At 40.6% G+C, this 21,604-nt stretch overlaps 1 protein-coding gene across 2 annotated transcripts in view; it reads left to right on the top strand.

Annotated features, from left to right (window-relative positions):
* ATP10B (ATPase phospholipid transporting 10B (putative)) overlaps positions 1-21,604 on the top strand; it is a 51,324-nt gene that overhangs the window by 23,424 nt on the left and 6,296 nt on the right. For both annotated transcript variants that reach the window (XM_087759934.1, XM_087759935.1), the window contains 11 exons: positions 785-1,037; positions 1,957-2,192; positions 8,414-8,593; positions 9,152-9,734; positions 10,267-10,373; positions 11,109-11,235; positions 12,733-12,917; positions 16,216-16,528; positions 17,729-17,805; positions 18,306-18,431; positions 19,787-19,987. In XM_087759934.1, coding sequence (XP_087616060.1) covers positions 785-1,037; positions 1,957-2,192; positions 8,414-8,593; positions 9,152-9,734; positions 10,267-10,373; positions 11,109-11,235; positions 12,733-12,917; positions 16,216-16,528; positions 17,729-17,805; positions 18,306-18,431; positions 19,787-19,987 — 2,388 coding nt within the window. The remainder of the gene's footprint in view (positions 1-784; positions 1,038-1,956; positions 2,193-8,413; positions 8,594-9,151; positions 9,735-10,266; positions 10,374-11,108; positions 11,236-12,732; positions 12,918-16,215; positions 16,529-17,728; positions 17,806-18,305; positions 18,432-19,786; positions 19,988-21,604) is intronic.

Consider the following 21,604-nt stretch of genomic DNA (forward strand, 5'->3'; position numbering starts at 1 on the left):
TTTTTTCTGCCTATGTCCAGAATTCCAAAATAAGAATGCCACTTAATAGCTCAGGAAAACAGTGGAACAAAAGTTGTCATTTTTGCCAATGGGGAATAATAGCTAGGTGTGGTTCAGCTGGTTTAGGAAAGAAGCTGAATTAGAAGTAGGATGCTCGTATATCTGAGTCTGCTTAAGACTAATTGGGAGAGAACATTTTATGGGATGGGGGAAAACGTCACATTTACTTTTCAGATTTCTTGATGTAACTGCTGAGATTTAAGTGGACAGAATTTCTTTAATATGAATGAAATGTGACGATAACTTTCAGGACTGCTCAGATTCCTTAGGGGGATTATTCTTCATTACTGAAACAAAATATTTGTGTATCTTAAGAATTCATTATTATTTCAGGGCATGGAAGCTAGTGGGTGGGAAGTGTTGCTTGCAAAGCAGTTGCTTGTGAAACATCTTTACATTAAGTGTTAGTCTGTGCTAGTGCATCCCTTCAGAGTTTCAGGAGGGTAAGAGCAAGCATGGTCCTGAGTCCAGAAAATGTGCTTTGTAAGAGCATCCTCTGAAAGACTCAGGAATATTGCCTTAAATTTGCTACTTATGGCCCCTCTTTATCCATTGCTGTTGTGTGCAGGATTTTTTTTTTTGCCCCTGAACTGTTATTGTTCAGTCCTACAATATGTCTCTAGGAAGAACTGTTTCTCTGAAAATTGTTAGTATACCTGTGCCAAGATGCTGCTGACAGAAATCAATAAGACTTGTCTCACGGAGAACTTCATCTCTCTTTCAGGTTTTAATCCCCATTTCTCTTTATGTGTCCATTGAGTTAGTCAAGTTGGGCCAAGTCTTCTTAATTCACAATGACATTGACCTGTATGATGAAGAAGCAGATTTGCCCATACAGTGCCGTGCCCTAAATATTGCTGAAGATCTTGGACAAATCCAGTATATCTTCTCAGACAAAACAGGGACACTAACCGAAAACAAAATGGTATTCCGACGCTGTACTGTTGATGGAATTGAGTTTTCACATCAGGAAAATGGTGAGAGACACTTTTTTGTACTTGCTTTTCTCTCTGAGTAACTAAATGTTATTAATTGAAATATTAATATTTAGGCCTACTGAGCCCTCTGACTGAATGTAGGGCTCTGTGGATTTGTCTCCATTTTGTGAGGGATTCCTGTTCCGGAGATTCATGAAAGTGAAGGTGTTTTAAATGATTCAGAAGTCAGATGGGAAATGTTTTCCAGTTCCCTCTGCAGGCATCTCAGGCTTTGCCCTGCATTCAATACCCACTCGAGAGTGCAAAGAGAACATTTTCCCTTTCATTTCTAAATGAATGCCAGCCAACCTTTTATAAGCTCACAAACTGAGATTAGTTAGTAATTAAACTCAGTGAGTCCAAAAGTAATTACCATAGTCGTCTGTGTGATATGAAAGGTACAGCTGCACATTTTCTTGAGTCGAACCTAGCTGCAGTCGGTATCTGAAGTCTCTTGGTGTTTGGTGCTCTGAATCTGGGGGTTTGACTCGGGCTCGTTCTTGGTCACTGCTTGCTCTCTCTACATAGCGCAAAGGATTTTATTAAGCTGGCAAGCAGCTGCCAAAAAGGTGTTTGTGCTCTGTGACTGAAAACATTAGGAAATCTGTGAATTACCATATTTCACTCTCCTGTTCCAGTTAACTACAAAGTGCAGCTAAAGAGACCAAGCATGAACAGAAGTCCATAAAAGTGGTTGATCACCTTGAAAATGCATTTTTGCTTTCTTGCAATAACAAACATTGGAGAGCGGGAGTTGCCAGAAGCTGAAGTGGATAGTGAAGGTTTTCTGGTGCTGGCTTTTGAGATGTTTTGGCTTTGCTTTAGTTTGGTTTAGGTTTTTTTTAACCTACCAAGGAATTCCTCCTGAGCAGTGCAATAAACAGAGTAAGAGGTACAGTTTCATTTTCTCTTTTTACAGCCAGGCGCCTGGAAGCCCACAAAGAATTGGATTTAGATGATGAGGACTTTGCAAAACTTCAGCACTTCACTCTTCCTCCCATGAATATTGAGAGACCAGCCACTTACAAGCAGAGGACCATGAGACCTTTGAGGAGGTGCCAGAGTGCTAGAGCTCATTTTCAGGGGCATACAAGAAACAGGTCACTCGGTCGTCGTGACAGCAACCAGTCTCAAGTGGCATTCAGCAGTACCATTGTGAGTACGAGCAGACTGAGGAAAGTGAGGTGGGCATTCTGGGCTGGCATTGTGCAAGAGGTGCTAGGGACGTGAGTCTGGGGCCTGCCTTTGCAGAAACAGGGGGTACAGGTCCTCCTAGGAGATGATGGTCAGGAAGAGGGTATGGGCTTGAAGTCTGAGTTTGAACATAGCTCAGAAAGCCACAAACTACTGCTGCTACTAGCACTGCAACATACCGTCTCTGTTAAATAGAGTTCAGCCACCCCTGTGCTGTGCATGCGAAATGGCCAAGCAGCACTCTCCAGAGCAGTTCTGGGAGTTTGTTCGTGTGTCAAAAGATAAATGTTGCATTTTTCAAGGCAAAAAAAAAGGAGCACTTCTCACAAAAATAATATAAATTAAGCCATAAGGTCTTGTCAGAATAAGGTCTTAAACCCTGCAAGATGTTGAACTCTGCAAGATGCTGAAGAGCCTTGTCCCCCTTCAGTGGCTAGGTGGCCTCTGCCTCACCTCGAGTACTTACTTGGAAGTACATGTCTTCATTGCAATTCTAGGAACATCTTAGACTCAGCTGAATTTTAGATCTGAAACTCCCCAAAATCTAACACGACCTAATGAAAGTCAGGCTATTGTTTTCTTCTTGAGAGTTTTTTAACAGACATTTCAGAAAAGGCTTTTGTGGACTCTAGGAGAAAGTTGAACACTTCCAAATTAGAATCCCAATTAAAATTAAATGCCTGGAAAACCCTTCCAAATCTTGGGGTTTTTTTAAAAAATCTAATAAATACAGAATTCTCAGAACTTTATTTTCTGCAGTTGTTCTTCGTGGCAAAGTAGTTTAAGTGCATTATAAGATCCTTCAGTTCCTCTGTCAAATAGTATATATCAGTCAGTACTCCTCCTGCTCTGGGAATACGGGGGGGTTTGTCGGTTTTTATCCTGGCATTTTCCAGCCCAGTCCTCATGGGATGCTGAGAACCTCTCCATGAGCTCTTGAGAACCCATGGGTCATGACTTCAGAGAACCTCTTATGGGTCATGACTTTAGAAGTGTGATAAAGGAATTTCTTGCCAGTATATTTCCCCAGTTACGTTTTTACGGCTAGGCCTCTTTGCTTTCTTCTATAAATAAACGGCCATGTTATTTTTTTTTTTCCCACTGTAAAAGCAATATCTGAGGAACTAGTATCAAACATCTCCTTTGTAGAGGAAGATTAAGCTACTGTCATGGAAATAACCAACCTTAGCTGCTAATAGGTGTCACTCTATCTAGATAAATCGTTTAACCTCTATGACAAATATGAAGATGTAGTAAAAATGGAGACACTTAGGTATTACCCAGAGGCTGTCCTGTATGTTGATATCCTTCAAATGATGCATAGTAGTATCTTTCTTTACCAGCCAAACCAATTCCCTGTTAATAAAACAGGGATAGTAAAATTTTCTGTCTCTCTCTGGTTCCTGCCCTTTGGAACTTACATCACCTTGTCTGATGCATTTGTACTTCGCTACAAATCTGGAGCATCTTGAGTACTCCAGTTACACTCAGGCCCTCGATATTATCTGTATATCTCAGTAGTTAAAAAGCCATCTTTGAACAATGTGTGATTGAAGCCACAAAGATTGCTATTTGACTTGATTAATTTAAGGCTTGCAGAGCCCTTCTGGATAAATGGCTCTGTTGAAATAAAAGTATCGAAGTATTCAGTGGCAGTCAATGACTGTTAAACAAAGTCCTCACTACGAAACTATGAGACTCAGCTTCTTCAGATCAACAAAATGCAGGAGGAAAAAAAAACTGCTTTACATAATGAACAGTGTAAAGTCCAAAGGCCAGTAGTTGGCATTGTACAGTTGGTTATTGTTGGCTTTTTTCTTCCTAAATGTCACGTTTCCAAGGGTTGATGTCCCAACTGCATGAAACTATTCATAAAAACTGGTAGCCTCAGGTAACAGTAAAATTGAAGAACTTTGCACTGCTGAGAAGGCACAGTGGTTTTTGGGTAAGGGTTAGCACAGCATCTGCTATGAGCACCTGCATGTCAGAACTGTTGCCAAGAAAAGCATTTTAAAGGCTGTTAAAGTAATAGTATCCTACAAAACGTAAGGAGTTTAATTGGTAAGTAACTGTGCCAAACAAAAGATAATCGTTTACAAATGTCAAATTTATATGTGAACAGTTTTTAAAGGAAAATTATCTATGCAGTGATCACAAAATTTACTTACTCTCAATCAGCCTTACATGAATCACTGATAAGCAGGTTGCATATGGTATTTTAAGTGCATTTGTACAGTGGTAATTGATTGTGCCTGCAAATCAGCATGTTTGAACTTTGTCTCAGTATTCTGAGCAGTTCTGCAATTAGGAAGGAATCTGCCTGTTTGTGAGAGTGTTCTCTGCTTGACAAGTTTTGATGTTTTGCGGAAATCCGAGAAGCTCTTACCAATTAACATGTTCATCTCAGTGCGTCTCAGAGAGAGAGAGATGAGGATGACAGCTTTTTCATGGCATTTGATAAAGTTAATTAAACTGGAGCCTGCAGATCCTAGAAGAATAACTAAATAGCATTGCTTGTCTTTTCTGGAGTAAAAGTGACATAGGATGTAGGCTCTGCATCCTACCTAGGGCTTACCCTCTGCTTTTGCCCCTTCCAGTATTTTTGTCCACAGTCTTCGTGATCCGTGGCAGTTTGTGGAACCTCCTTACATACAATTTATGCAGTTCATCAAAAATGATGAATCCTGTGTCCAGTTACAGCTTCCAAAAATTCAATGGCAAAGTCTATTCAGTGGGAAGGGGCTTGACCAGGGCTTGGACAATGGAAAAGCAAATTCCTAGCTTATTATCAGGAACCGTATCTCTTGCTACTCTTACAAAACATAAACACAAAGAGATAGACATCTACCTATTAACAGTTACACTTGGAAAATTAGAGACTGAGCTGAACAGATCTACTTGAACACAAATTCAAGCTATTCCGAAAACTTACAGCTGAGATTTGCTACCAAGTCCATAGTGTTTATATTGATACCATAAAAATGTGCAAAATCTTTGTATGTCTTAGGTTTTATGTGGAACGGAAAGGAAAGAAGAACACTGCAGTCTTTACTTCAGAAATCTCCCAGGATAAATATAGTGACCGATTGATCTATTTCATAAACGTTTATGAGAAATCTGGAACCCCCAAGTCCTTTTCTACCAAGCTGCTTTCAAGCTGGGTAGCCCCCAGCATATATTGGTGCCTGGGGTTGTTCCTCCCCAGGTGCCGGACTTTGTACTTCTCTTCATGAGGTTCCCGTCAGCCCCTTTCTCCAGCCTGTTGAGGTCCCTCTGGGTGGCATCATGACCCTCTGGTGTATCAGCCACTCCCCCCATGTTAAACAGGACTGGACCCAGTTTTGATCCCTGGGGTAGACTGCTAGTCACTGGCCTCCAACTAGGCTTTGCGCTGCGGATCACCACCCTCTGGGCCCGGCCATTTAGCCCGTTTTCAGTCCCCCTCACTGCCTGCGTAGCCAACCCATACGTCAACAGCTTGTCTGTGAGGATCGTACAGGGGACAGTGTCAAAGGCCTTACTGAAGTCCAGGTAGAAAATATCCACTGCTCCTGGACATGTTCGTATCTGAAGTATCTAATGCAATTGGAAAAAGAGCAAACTTACCTGTTCTTTCACACCTCCTGTGAAAACAGAAACTTATTTTCATCCCACCTGTCTAGCCCTCCTGAGAGACAGCCTTCAGGCCAACTAGAGGACACCATCTCATTTTAGAACCTAGAAGGTGGCATTGACCAACTTACTCATTTCTTTGGATACCTCAAAAGGAGACAATGCCAGTATACTTCATTAATTTGGTTCCTTGTGGCTGCTGCAACTTCTCAGAGGGAAAAATAAAATAACGTATTATAAAACAACAGAGCTATGGTTGACAGAGGGACTTAAGGGAACTTTAAAAAGAGTAGCAAAATATAAAATGATAAGCAAATTTGGAACAAGACAGAGCATTAACATTTACTCTCTCTACCTTTAGGTGTTCTTATGAATTAAGATCGTGACAGCACATTTCTTTCTAGATTTAATAATTCCAATAAACAGTGCCTTGCTATTAGAAGCATTTAATGAAGATTTCAATTGTCCTATTGTCATCAGGTTTTAGTGCCATCAAGTAAATGAGGAAATCTTAAAACCTGAATGGCACTAGCCATTTTATAACATCAGCATTTTCACTAACGGAAGTGCTAACATTGAAAAGGTGGTACATTTAACTGATCATCATCATTAGTGCTGTTTTATTTCATTTTCTTCTGTTTGTTTGGTTTTATATATGTTCAGGCTGGTCAATGAACAGAGTTGTTTGTCTGAATTTTTATCTCCTGAGGTTCCATAAGGCTGGAAATTCAGGTCAGCCCTGTGTTCATGGAATGTGAAAAAGAAAATGAGAAAGACTTTTCTGATAAATACTGATTTTTGTTTTATTTTGTTTTTAAAACCTGTCTGTGAGGCCATAATTGACCTGACAATTTTCTGTTTTCCCAGAGGAAAATTTTAAGTTCAGAAAGTTTCTGCTGAAGTGGAATATCTACTAGCACATTGTCATTTTTGGTGTGAACTAGAGGCAGATATTGAGGATATAGACGCAGAAGAAATTGGGTAGGATGATGATGGATAGGAGAGACTGAGATCCCTGTGTAATAATTCGTGGTTCGTGGGGTTCATTCTGATTGTGGCAATGCATGAGGAGATTACATGGACAGCTGGGCAAGCAATCAGTGAGTTTCTAATCATTCATGTTTTGAACTTCATACAGTTCCCAACATAACTGTTTGGAGAGTTGTGTCTGCACATGTGTTCTTCATTGGAATTGTCCAGTTAAGCTATGTGGGGTTGCCATACTTAGCAAGCACAATATAGGCCACAGACACACCGTTACCCACAGCAACTCTCTGCTGCAGTACAATATCGTGAAAGGGTTTCTAAAGAATGATGGCTTTAACTTTTCAGCCTCTGATTCCTTTTAAGAGACCTGAGAAGATAACTAAAAAATCAGGCTTGTCCTCAGTAAGTGTCAGTTTGCTAGAGAAAGGACTGCATCTATACTTAAAACATTTCCTCATATGTGAAACAAAAAAGCATGAAAACACTGAGCCAGAGGAACCAGAGCCTCCTGCAGTGGAGAAAGTACAAAACCTTGGTCCGCTTTTGGATTTTCAGTTGAGCTCTGTGCTGCAAAATGAGCAGTAGATTTATTTGCAGTTATTAGGATGATTTAAGAACCACCGTTCACTTCAGCAAGCAGGAGTTACAATGCAACATATTCAGCTCAGCACAGCACAGCCGTGAAGGTGGTTGGTTGACTTCTGTTGCACATTTAGGAAACTTGGGAAGACTGTGCCAGATTGAAGGAGGAGAGGTTAATAGCTGAGATGAACGAGAAAGCAGCTAAATCACTTTGGCAGTTCCTTAAAGACGGCATCCAAAAGTGTTTGCTCACAGGAAGGTGTCTTTTAAATTTGGAAGCTCTTATTAAATATGGCCCTGAATTAAATCCAAACCAGACTCTGCTAACATGAAATTTCCATTAAAAGTAATACTCCCGTAGCCCTACATCAGATTAAATTGTAGGCAAGTGACACTGGTAAGTAGTTTGGCTTGCAAATTTAGGTTTGATGAGAGTGAGTGTGGTAGTAAAATTACTGTAACATTTCAGGAACAAATGAAGTATGTATGTATGTATGTATGTATTTATTGTAAAAACAGAGGAAGAACAGTTTGAGATGGCTTCTCTTTCTGGGTGCAAAGCAAAATGACTCTGGAAACAAAAAGCGATACTGCTGTAACCTAAGCACAGCATCTTCTCTGTTGAAATAACAATCAGCTCCCATGCTGAAATGGGAGATCCCAAATCCACTTCCATCTGGAACGCCCTTTAGTTCAGTAGTCAGCAGTTTCAGAGTTCGGGGATACAGTATAGATTATTCTTGATTTGTGGCAGATCTCAAAAGAAGTGCAATTCTGAAATCTTCTTCTGTTTCAAGATTCATTTCCTTCTAATTATCTAGTTATGCAGCTTCTAGAAATGTATCTTTTTTTCCCTAGATGTTAAGTACAAAAGGCATTTACCTTACATAATTCTAGGTGTAAATTCAATAAGAGGCAAGAGGGAAACTATCAAGTTGACAGTTCCTCCTTGGGGACAAGAGTAAATGGGAATAATCCTCATGAAGTAATTTCTCTTCCAGGAAAAGGATGTGGCTCCCGATAGCAGGCTGCTGAGGCGAGTGAGAGAAGCTGCACTCCATACTGAAAATCTTTCTCCTTTTATCCATATGAAGACTTCCACATCCCTTACTGACTTTTTTCTTGCCCTTGCCATCTGTAATACGGTCCTGGTCTCCACAGCTACCGAGCCAAGACAAAGGGTAATCTAACTTTAAGTGTATAAGGAAAATTGATTATGCTTCCATTTAACAACATAGAGCAGTGTTCAGTGAAACCTGAAATGGTGAAAAATAGTTTGCTTGGGAGCTCTCCTCTAGTTCTTTTACCTTTTGTGTATTATCCACTGTTCCACTGCCTGTGTATATCCCTTCCTAAAATGTCTTTTTATGTTTGATGAGTAGCTATGGCTACCACAGTATCTACGCTTTTCTTTTTAGATTTTATATTCTATATACTTTAAGAAGTATGTTGAATATACTGGGTTTTCTCTGATCTCCCAGGCCATTGACAGACCTACATGGGGCTTGATTCCATCTCTGCTTCAGATGTAGAGATACAAATCACCATCAAATTTGGATGCCAGCTCACCTGTGACTCCTCTACTGAATTCCCCCACCACAGTTAAATGCGGGGGGGGGGGGGGGAGTTGCTTTTCTATTTTTCGTCATTTAGATACAGAAAAATACATTGATGTTTTGAAAAGTATCTTGTAGTTCACATTTATTTATTTTTAACCATAGGTTTTCTCGTATTTGTAGGTCACAGTCCCACCACCAATAAAACCTTCAGGAATCACCCTGGAGAAGATTCATCAGTTATTTCAACGGCTAAAATTAGCAAGCCTTAGTCAGTCTCTTTCATCATCTCAGTCTAGTTCAGACCTAGGCACTAGCTTAAGCGCAAAGAACACTGAGGAGCATCTTGCTGCATTGGATTGCTGTGACAATGACGACTGCTGTGCCAGCGGTAGAGGCGATGAGCTCCAGGGCAAGGGCAGCACAGATATTGGTAGTGCTTCCTTGGATGAGGTTTTTAAATCGGTGACTAACAGTTCTTTGCCAACAGACTTTTGTTATGAGGCTGAGAGCCCAGATGAGGCAGCACTTGTCTATGCTGCCCAGGCATATAGTTTTACTTTAGTGTCCCGAACTCCTGAACAGGTGACTGTACGGTTGCCACAAGGCACACTCCTGACTTTTGATATTCTCTACACTTTGGGATTTGACTCAGTGAGGAAAAGGATGTCTGTAGTGGTGAGACACCCTCTAACCAAGGAGATTGTTGTCTACACAAAAGGAGCTGACTCTGTTATAATGGACTTGCTGGAAGACTCTGCCAAAGGTAATTAGCCAGTGAGCTATTTCTGTTGTGTCTCCTATGAAGAAGAACAAGAAGTTTGGAGTATTATTTTCTGCATTAAATATTATATCTAGGCATTAGAAGTATAAAAAAAAGAATAAGCTTTCTCTAGTGTTACCCTTGCAGATCAGAACTGAGGTATTTATTTAACCTGAGCAGCGCTTAGAATATGGAATGCACTGATTAAAATTCACTGATAGCGCTAACCCCTGTGGACTGTGTACTCTGCAATAATACTGTCATAAGGGCCTGACCATTGTATTTCAGCTTGTCAGCAAGAGTGCTGTAACATGAACAAACAAACAAAGAAACCCAGGTAATGTTATCTTAAAGGAAACAAGGATCTTTAGCAAGCTTTCGGCTTATGCACAGCTAACAATTTTGAGCTTTTAAAGGAATTGCTATTATATTGGAATACCAGTTTTCTCTAATGCCCACTCTTTTTTAATCTGAGGCCATTAGGTCTGAAATGATCTGTGCTTAAAATACGGAATCTTTTCCTTGTATTTCACAGCTGACACTAGTGCAGAGAAGAGAATGAAAAGAATAAAAGAAAAAACACAGAAGCATCTGGACTACTATGCCCGTGATGGCCTACGAACTCTGTGCATAGCTAAGAAGGTAGGAGGGCATTAGCCTAATATTGATAACAGCTTTGCTCTGTACATGTCAATAGATCTATGTAATGGGTATAATTCTTTCTGCTTCAGAGAACAAGCCAGATGCAGCCCATCTTTTTGTCCCTCTATTTGACTGCTCTGCAGTCTTTTTTTCCCTCTTTTTCCTCAGTGTGAGCAGATGATGGATTTTCGGTCAGCTTCAAAACATTCATTTCTGTTTCTCTTATGGTAACTCTAGCTGACCTTCTCTACAGTGATTCCAAGCAAGAAATAAAAAGTCCGCAGGGGAGCCAACCTTTTTCTGTTTTGCTTGGCATTCAGCTTTCAAAAATCTTGCCCTCAGCCTGGGTTAGCACATCGTAGCCTGATGCTTTAATACAGAAGTTGTCTACGTGCAACACATAGGACACATTCAAGCTCTGGGAAAATGGTAGAGCAACCTTCAGAAACTGCGTGTTCCAGTTCAGAGTCCCAGCTAGGGGCTGTGTGATCAAGAATTTCTCTAGGTCATATTTTTAAGTCTCAGCTGTAGGCCATTTATACAAACAGGAAGGCAGGTCTGTTCTTCTCATCACTACTAGTTCTTGTAGTCTTCTCTTGGAAAAGTTCGTGTTATTTTAAAGGTGACACAGTACTGTACCAGCCTGGACAGGAGTTAAGTCTCTGTGATCCCGAATGTTGGCATTCTTCTCTTACTTAAATTTAAAATGAGCTCTGTTTAAATTGTGTTATGCAGGTCTTGAATGAAGATGACTTTCAAAAATGGGCCAATTTTCGTCGGGAGGCAGAAGCTGCAATTGACAACAGAGATGAGTTGCTAATGGAGACAGCGCAGCATCTGGAGACCAAACTCACCTTGCTGGGTAGCTAAAAATAAGAATCGTCATTGCATGAAGTATCACTTGCTCTCCTGTGATACTCTTGGCAATCAGACCAACAACAGCTTATACTAATTTATATCAAAAAGTCTTCCTCTGAGGTTTGGAAATCTCAGGGCTAGGGTATACAGTCCAATGACAGTATCTAAACAAGTTCTCATGCATTTTGAGCAGCAGTAACTTTGAAAAAGTGTACGGAAAGTATCATATGCCAGGAGCAAAGAACATGTACATCAGCTGTTACTGTGGCTCAGCTGACACAGTAGATAACGAAGTTCCCGTAATTCAATCATGTGTCTGTGTCCTTAGACAAACCTATAAAATACTATAAATTGAGTTTTGAGCACAAATTCCAAGGGAATTTTGGTAATTAAACTGTACTATAAAAAACGGTAACTTAAACTGCTGTCCACACACAGGCATTTTTACTAGTGAATTCCTGCTGTTGTTGCATTGTCATGTTTGCTGTCTGCACTTTGTAAAAGGATATTTCATGTTAAAACCTACATTCATCGGCACTCATGCATCATTCATCACCGTCATATCTAATGACACTTTTCTGTTAAATTACAGAGCACTTCAGTGCTTTCTTTTCTATTTTGTTTCCAAACACTTTGTTCTTTAAGACTTGGATTTTCAGAGTTGTTTCCGTCTCATCTTTCTGAGAATACAATCTGTGTTCATACTTTGTTATCCTGTACTTCTGTGATTGCAAGCTATTAGCATTATGGCTTCTCATAATCTCTGCAGTGATTTAAAAAACTAGAGTAATAACAGTAAATGCCATAAGCAGAACCATGTAAGAGGTAATGTAGATCTTGTCAGAATCTGTTACCTTTGCCAACTCTTAAGGCTCTGTGTGCTTTCATACTTTATTTCGCAAAAAATGTTCCTTTAGCTTAAATCAGTATCTGTCTTTGCTGTATCACAGTTACAGCATCTTCAAACTGACCTCTAGTGGAAGAGATAAGGAGTATTGTAGCATTCAGATGGTGGTTTACCATCTGTTGGCATCTGCTTCTAAGTTTGCATCTTTTCAGAAAGAAAACTTACTGTACGGTTTCATCTCCCTTTGATGGGTGAAGCATCTAACTTGACAATAGAGATAGCATTCATTTAAATAGTCAACGTTCATCTTTCCTGGTTGCTTTGATGGGACTTAATGCGGTACTTCAAAAATGCATATGGTGTAATTCCTCTGCCAGTACATTGTCATTTTGGATTATTAAGAAGAAATGAAATGCATTGTTCTAGCAACGAGTAAAATGAAGAGCCAGAACTTGATTGCTGACACATTCAGATCTTAATCCAAATGCAGAGCTTGTGCCTGTGTGTTTATGTGCTGAACGCTACCTTGGCTCAGCTCTTGATAAATTCAGGATCACAATTGAAAGTCAAAGACTTTTCCTTAAAAAAGCAAATAGCAACATGATTTCCAAATGAAAGAAAACTAGTTCACTTCTTCTTTTCCTGTTTGCCCAGGAGCAACAGGAATTGAAGATCGGCTGCAAGATGGAGTGCCTGACACTATTGCGGCTCTTCGAGAAGCTGGGATACAAATCTGGGTCTTGACAGGAGACAAACAGGAAACAGCAGTAAATATTGCATATTCCTGTAAACTCCTGAACCAAAGAGACACTGTCTTCACCATTAACACTGAAAATAAGGTGAGTACGGAGAGATGCACAGAATTTACTGTCTTTCCCTTTCTTTGTGTCTTGCAGCTTGGCACCGTTTTGCTTTAGGCTGCATTCAACACAGGAAAACAGGCAACCAAAAACCCACATAACAGCATTAGGCCAGAAACTCTGTAGACCACATGTAACAGGATGAATTGGAACACGGGACAGTTATGTAGAGTTTTTATTCAATTAAAATACAATGACTTTTCCAAATATAAAATATTGTTTAAAAAAAATTACCTGAATAGTGAGCTTTAGAAAGAAGGTAATATGCAGGTTAAGTGCCTGATTCCTTAATAATACTGATATCTGGCTTTTCACCTTGCAATGGAAATTTCAGTTACAATGTTATTTTAACTCCAGGTGGTATCTGTAGGAAGACATTTGGAAAGTACTATATAAATCCGTCTGGAAAAAGTATGCAGGTGTAGATTTAATTAAATTCAGAACTTTCTAGTTGTGTGTTCCCTGATAGGATTAGGCTTAATCAGAAATTCATTAGTGAAGAATTTAATCTAGTATCTTCCTGTGTAAGCAGCGTTTCACCATCTTGGAAACCTAAATATAGTACTTGTGGGATGGTTAAAAACACAGTCACTTTCTTGCCATTCCATGGTGGCACGTGTACTGCTGTGCACAGATTTTCCCTGACTTTCCATGGGCAATAAGAAGGTCAGGCAGTAGGCAAACCCAACATACTCCAAAATGAGGATAATCACTTCAAGGGCACGTCTGTCAGCCCCTGTGACTCACTAAGATACAGTGAACAATCTGTGGTGCAATCTATGGCTATTCCTGAAACCGCCTGAATGGAAGTGAGAAAATAGAGTCCTAATTTTCAAAGAGGGTAAATGCCACGAAGGATGGCGAAAGTAAAAGGCTTTAGAAAAGCCATCTTGGCTTTTGCAGATTGTGAAGCAACATAAGTAGGGTACCAGGAAAAGCATGCCTTGCTTTTGGAAAGCAGGATGGCCACTGCTATGCACAGCCTAGCGTCTCATCCCTCCGGGCATCCTGCTGGGACAGATGGCTTTGTGAGATGGATTCAGGGGAGAGCGAGTTCAGGCATTATGGCTAAACCAAACCTGTTGGCTAAGGAGAAGTCAGCCCTGACCATTTCTGAAGCCCAAAACCAGGGTCCAAAATGCCAGCTGTGCTGCCCTCTTCTTTATTTTCTTGCTAGTGACCTCTTACTTCCCCAATAGCCCCGAGGGCCGCGGAGGTGCCCCAGGCAGCAGCCGCTGCCCTTCTCCCAGTGTGCCGCTCTGTCCTTTCCATGCAGCCTACACTTGTGGCCCGTACGCAGCAGCAACAGGAGTACCGTGAGGCGAGCCTTTCCGTGGGTTGAGGAGGGAAGGCAGGGCTTCTCTCTGTGACTAGGCAAGTCACTGGTCTCAGTTGCCTCCGTTTTTCTCCCCACAGAAGGGGGGTTACAGACACAAGCTTGTCTTCCTCTATAAAGGCATTGTGAGGATTAATTAAATATAGTTAAAATACCGACTGTTTTTCTTGTGATATACAATCGTGTAGAGCAGTTAGATGGCCTACTTTCTAACTGCTTTTGTGTGCAGTTAGTAGCTCTCCAAACAAGAATAAAATCCTATGCAAATGTCTCTTTCTTTATGTCACGGAAATAGGGAAACACGCAAAGATGATACGGAATTTGGCACGGAATACATTCCTTGCTTCAATGTGTAATTTCATTTGATACGCGTATCTGCTTTAACGGAAGGCAGGATGAATATATTTAGGCTGGAAATTAGAAGATGGTTTCTGTCAGAGAAGCGATGCTGCAGGCGGGACCACCCTGGCTCCAGGAAACGCAGGCGCGTGCGCTTACCCACGGCACCCTGTACGGCCTTCGATCCAGGCTCAGGTGCAAGCTGCGCCCATATGGCTGCTTGCGTGCATACGTGTCGTTCAGTGGGCACTGGAGTTGCTCCACAGTAAGATTTAGCTCCCTCCTTTCAAAATTAAGCCGAGGACACTGCTTCTGAAAGTGGCAGCAGCGGGGGAAAACAAATAATACATACAAAGCGTTTAACCCTTTAATTTTGCGAAAGCTAACCCTTGAACTGGCTTCTGTGGGAAGGGACTCTCATTTCCCTCTGAGCCCAGCAGCTTATTCAAGCACTGAAAATTAAATATCTTCCAGGAAGTACCAACGCAAGCAGGTAGTTTAAGGGATTCATTTAAAAAGGCAAGTCAAGACAAACCAGGAATTTCCACTACAATTTTTGGTTTGTTCAGAGAAAGGTGATGATGCTTTGATATTTTTTAGATGTTTTCAGTGTGCAGACTAGATGCAGCTTTTTATTAGATGTCAGGGGTACATTTGATTCCAGAACCTCCCACTTAAGTGTAATTTAAATCTTGCAAACATCCTACACATGTAACTTATGCAACATAAAGTGAAAATAACATTTTAGCAGTGAATCATCACTCAATAAAGCTGACAGAAAAGGTAGAAAAGGGAGTGATTAGCTCCTCAGGTATTCAGTGCCATGACACCGAAGGAGGACTTTTAGTACTAACAGGCAGCAAAATAACTTTTAGATCATTCTGGTTTTTCTTTGATAGTGGTGTGCCAATTTAAGAGATCTGTATGGGAGAGGTAGAAGTGCCCCCCTTACATCTATTTGTATTTGATACTAAGTCAATTCCAGTTGTTTGCATCTGAAAGAAGACTTTGGTCCAAAACGAGGCAAATTTGCTAAGGCGGAAAGACTTAGTTTGTATTTGAGGCGCAGTGCTGAGAAATACGAAGCTTTATTTCTGTCCTTAACTGTGACACACACCTGATTTGTGACCTAGAAAAGGCCAAACTGTCAAAGTTATTGGGTAATTTTGAAAATCTGAACCTCTTGTTTCTCTGCTGCAGTTTATTTCTGAGGGAAGCAAATACTGCAATATCTCACATCATTCATACGAGAACTAGATTTTTAAAATCTCCTTTAATCTCCTTGTTTTTATATTTCTGTACTCTCAGCACACAAGTACAAATATGTCCTCCTGATGTGAAGATTATTTTCTTTTAAAATAATTTCTTACTACAGTTAACTGGCTGATAAGATGCGCAGTGTTTTCACTGAAGGATTTGATGACGTCATTGAAATAATCTCCAGTCTTGTAAATCAGTGCGTTTCTCAGCCAGTTTTCCCTAATGTTTATCTGATAGGCTTAAACCCACTGGCATGACTGTACAAACATACACTTTGTAAGTGCTGTGCTGTAAAGGGAGATGGAAATAACTGTTTCTAGAACCACTTCTGTTTTCTCACAGGAAACGTGTGAATCTCTCTTGAATTTAACCTTGGAAGAGGTGAGGAAGAATTATGAGGTTGAAAAACCACGGAGGAAATTTTTTGGCATTATCCCAACATCTTTCTCGGCCTCTGAGGCCCCCAGTCCTGAGTTTGGACTGGTGATTGACGGACGGACACTGAATGTCATCTTCCAGGGGGGCCTGGAGGAGAAGTTCCTGGCACTGACGAAGCACTGCCGCTCGGTGCTGTGCTGCCGTTCCACCCCTCTTCAGAAGAGCATGGTGGTCAAGCTTGTCCGGAGGCAGCTTAAAGTGATGACCCTGTCGATAGGTATCTCCATCCTGAATCTCACCGGAGAGAGGGGGAAGCGGGTTCTTTACGAGTTATGGAAACGTATGGAATACATTGTATGAGCTATTTCTTGCGCCTCAGATAGATACAGTGGGAAAATAGCATTGATTAGTCTTTCCTGATCAAAAAACGTATGAAAGTCCTTCTTCAGCTTTCACTGAGCAAATCTGGCCCCCATTTAAACAAGATGAAGGCACTCCAAATTCAGAATCTCCCAGCAGTCCCTTTTATGCACACTGGTACAAATGTACGTACACATTGCCTCCAGAATGCCCTCGCTTTGGGCGTAGAAAGCAGTCAATAACAGTCACTGTTTTGTCTTTCCATAAAAAGCCCTTTTCCTGTCAGTTTTTTCCCAACTGGTGAAAACAGAGTTATCCCCAGAATGGTATTAAGCACTGACTCATTTGCTTTTTACCTCCAAATAATGTGAAACGCTTTGAGTTCCCTGCTCCACTTTTGGTAAGTGATCCCACTAAAATCCTTGCAGAATTGATTTTTATGACTTAAAACTCAAAAATACACCTCCCTGGACCAAACAGAAAAGGAAGAGCCTGATGTATTTTCAAATTTCTTGCTTTGCCTTAGAGTTCAAAATAGAAGTTTTCAGCCGTCCTATTCATTTATTTTGCTTTACCAGCTAACCTAATTCACAATCTCCACATTGCAGGCAACAACCGTGGCTGTTCTTTCCATGGAAATTTGGTTATGTATTTAACATACTGCTGCAAGTTGAAATGAGCAGAATAACTCCTGAAATTGGCTTGTTACATTGTCAACTGCAATCAAATTTATCATACAATTTCGAGAATTCAGTGAAGTAGGGTGCTGCAAAGCACGTTGCTGAGCATATGGAGTTCACCAAGCAGAAACATACAAAACAATGCAGGTGCAGACTGTGTCGGGGTGTCCGTGCCACCACCCAGCTGGTCGCAATGTCGGGCTTAGCCCTGGTGGATCCAGGTCTCCTGGGAAGGAGGATGTTCCAACCAAGGCCAGAGCCCAGAGGTCATGATTGCTTGGTGCTGAGCATCAGTTACCCTAGTTAAGATGCATGGTAGTACAGAATAGCCTTTGTTTATCAGCACAGCTGTTTTTTTTTCTTGTTCCGATATAGGCGTTTTGTATTTAGCACCCTTTCTTGCACCTTTGTTGTTCCCTCCTGTCTTCCCATTCTAGGTGATGGTGCAAATGATGTAAGTATGATTCAAGCAGCTGATGTTGGAGTTGGAATATCTGGCCAAGAAGGCATGCAGGTATCCCTTCAGTTTATTTCCTTTTCTCTTTTGTCACATGGTCTCTTGCAGCTTAATAAGTTTCGTAGCAGCCCTATCCTCTTGAGTGTCATCCTAAAAATGCAAGTTGGCATCATTACTGTCGTAAATTAATATGCAGTTAGCATGCATGGACAAACGTGTGTTGGCTCACAAGCCTGGAAAATTAGCAGATGCCTGTCCAGTGTTAGGTTAGCATCTGGTTTCTGAATCATCTCTGCATTTCCAGGTTTTGTTGATTTCTTTCAGTGTTTTCGGCCCCAGATTCTTGCCCACGCATCCCCCTTCCTCATTCTCCTAAGATGAAGAGTTGTGGAGAGATAGAAAGTTCCAGCTATTTTCTCAAGGATTTGTTGGTTGTTTTTTTTTTTTTCCTACAATATTCAATAGTAGGAAATCATTTCGATGTCCTTGTTCAAATTTCATCATATTGGGCAGGAAAAAGATATATTGTAAATTAACTTCTGTTCTTTTTACCAAAGGCTGTGATGGCTAGCGACTTCGCCATATCCCGATTTAAGCATCTCAAGAAACTGCTTCTTGTCCACGGACATTGGTGTTACGCTCGCCTGGCAAAGATGGTGATTTACTTTTTCTACAAAAATGTGGTAAGATTATTAAAATTCTGCAAGTTTTCATCCTAGCAAGGGTTGAGTCCAGGGCGGGGGGGGGGGGGGGGGGGTGTTTTGGTTTGGGTTTTTGCGGGTTATACTCTCTTACTTTTTATGAAGCTACAGTTTCTTCACTTTGCAAGTTTATAGTATGCTACCTGCTTCTTAGTAATGTGCTGCACAGAGCATTGTGGGAAATAAGGGTTCTGAATATATTTTGAAATAGCGTTATTCCAGAGGGAAGAAGGACTCAAGGCTTAGTAACTTTTATATGGTAGTTCAAGAAACTTTATTAATAATACCCATGAGCCTCAAAATAAAATTTGCATAAGGAAGAGCAGATTATTAGCGCTAGAATATAGAAGATGACTCTGAACTAGGAATTGGTTGCCTGTGAAACCTCTGAATTTTTGCATTTAATTTGATAGGAACCACTTGCAAGTAATGATGAAGTCATATCTGGCATTTTTATTAAAAATCTAATGTATATGCAAATGAGCTGTGCATTGAAGAATAATGTAAAGTAGAAAAACCTGGTAGTAATACAGTTTCTACAAGACTGTGCAAACAAGTCCATTTGACATGAAATACGCTCTGAGCATGGAAGGCTATTTACTTAAAATTCAAAGTATCTGTATTTTTTTTAATAATTTTGAATAAGGATTACTTCTTATCAGTGTTAAAATTTGTAGTGGAAATGGAAACTTTTTGTGATTGAGCATCCTTTTAGAGTTCAAAGGATATTTATTTGCAATGCGAAACAGCTCTCCAGACTGGGATGCTGCTGTTCTGTTATCTCCCCAGTACCATTAGGGAGCAGGAGACCTTTGATTCCGCACGGACAACCAGTTTGTAAAAGAATTTTAAGAACCGGTGCTCAGAGCTGTGAACAGTTTACTTAATTATTCTCTGATATTTTCTTAAAGAAACCTAGTGGCTTTTTAAAAGCTGTGTCACAGTGGATCAGTGTGAAGTAGACCCTTAAGATATATTGCTTTATAGAATAAAATGCAGAGCGCTCTGCTGACGGTACCTTTAACCAAAGTAACGTATTCCTGGGACACTCCGTTAATAACCAAGGTACTACATAGACCTCATAGGTGCAACTATGAGAAACATAGACCATCTATGCACTGCAAGCTAAAGGGTCCAGATCAGCTGTAACAGTAGGGAACAGCATGCAGAAAGGAAGAGGACGTCAGGGAGAGGCCACAGGCAAGGTGCAGCTTCACAACTCCCACGACCCAGAGAGACATGAAATCACATCAGCATGAAGAACGTGCTTCTGCACATATGGGGAGCCACGGTTCAGCTTGTAACAGGATGTCGTGTTTGTATTTGCTTCTCCACAGAGCTACGTCAGCCTGCTCTTCTGGTACCAGTTCTTCTGTGGGTTCTCAGGCAGCACAATGATAGATTACTGGCAGATGATTTTTTTCAATCTCTTTTTCACCTCGGTGCCCCCTCTTCTCTTTGGAGTCCTGGATAGAGATGTTTCTGCAGAAACACTTCTAGGTTTGCCGGAGTTGTACAAGTATGGACAAAATTCAGAGGTATGTCTTGAATGCTGAAACAGCTGCTTGATAAGCCAAAGGACCACAGGTTTTTTGGTTTTGTTGGGAGGGAAGGAAGAGTTTAGACCTACTTGGAACCAAATGATCCATTTATGGTTTCTAGTTTACTGATGTCCACTAAAAGAAGGTGTAATTGTAGCTGTCAGAAGAACTGGTAAAGAATGTATGATTGAAGTTGCTTCCTGAAAGTGAGGCTGAGTCATAGTTGGAAGATGTAAATGGGAAGGTTTATTCTGCCATTAAATATATGGAGCAATCCAGTTTGGTACCAGCATGCTGCGTTATAATTAAGTGATGTGCTAGCGAATCAGCCCTGTATTTGGTGTTTCTGATCTGAAGAAGAGATGATGGAGCAAATGTGTGTGTGTGTGTGTGTGTGTGTGTGTATGTATATATGTACACACTGTATATATAGAAAATAGGGGGAAATAAATAAAACAGGATAAGAAATGTAATGAATGAGGGTAAAATAGTTTAGCTAGTCCCTGATTAAATGCTGCTCAGATTTGGTGCTTCAAACAGTCTCAACCTACTGAAGAAGCAAAGCTTGTTTAAAAAGATTACAGCAAAAAGTGACAAGAAAACGCAAACCCTTAAAACAATAAACAACCCAACATTTTTTTTCTACTCTCAGGTTGAGAAATACACCTGTTAATACAGAAAGGATTTTGTCACAGTTTGGTGTCTAGGCTGTTCCAGGCATGAACTATTTCATTTATTTACTTCTTTTACTTAGAATGGTCAGTGTTGGTAACCCTCAGAAAACATGCATGAAATATGTTATGTTTTTACCCCAGTTTGCCTGTCAGATTTAGAGAACCAGTCTGATCTCTGTATGTTTGCGAGGAGCACACACGTACAGACATACATACCTGGGTTTGCATATACATACAGTACAGTAGCACTTATTCCCAAATTGCCTTAACATTTTTAATAGGAAATTATGAAAATGTTAATGAGCAAAATTTGAAGTGGCCTTAGTTTTAAATCACAAAATTGCAGGGTACTTAGGAATTCTTCTCTCTCCTCCTTTTTCTCCTAATACCTACTTTCATTATCCTGGACTGTGATTTTTAGCACTGATGAACACGGGTGGTTCACATCGTGTTTAATGATGTTTTGAAAAACCTAGGCAAGGGAGTGCAGAATTTGAGCATTCTCTGTAGGACTTCCCATCCCTTTCCTTAGGAGCTCTTGGACCTCACATGTATGCAACATATATGTTCTTTACCATTTTGAAGAAGTCGTTGTTGCTTTGGCATTTTGTCTGCATTGAAACAACAGGAGCCCAGCCTTCTGTCACTCCAGTAATGCATCCCACTCCACAGGAGCTGTGGCCCCACAGGTGGCTAGATAAGTTTAAATATGGCAAGTAGTCAAATTAAAATGGCACAAAATAGATGTTTCAATGGAAGGAACTTTAACAGAAAGGATTTTTGACCAATTCTATAGTCCTAGGAAGATCTTTGTTTGAAAAAGAATTTGAGGAATGGGGTCTTTTGGGGAGGGATGGGGCATTCATGACATTCAGCTTTTGAGACCCCTAGTTGACTGGCTAATCTTCCTAAGGTCTGTCTTTAGTTAACACAGAGAAAA

The sequence above is a fragment of the Nipponia nippon genome, unplaced genomic scaffold, assembly GCF_047370975.1.
Source record: "Nipponia nippon isolate SJK-2023a ecotype South Korea unplaced genomic scaffold, ASM4737097v1 scaffold_21, whole genome shotgun sequence".
In the NCBI taxonomy this organism is placed as follows: domain Eukaryota; kingdom Metazoa; phylum Chordata; class Aves; order Pelecaniformes; family Threskiornithidae; genus Nipponia; species Nipponia nippon.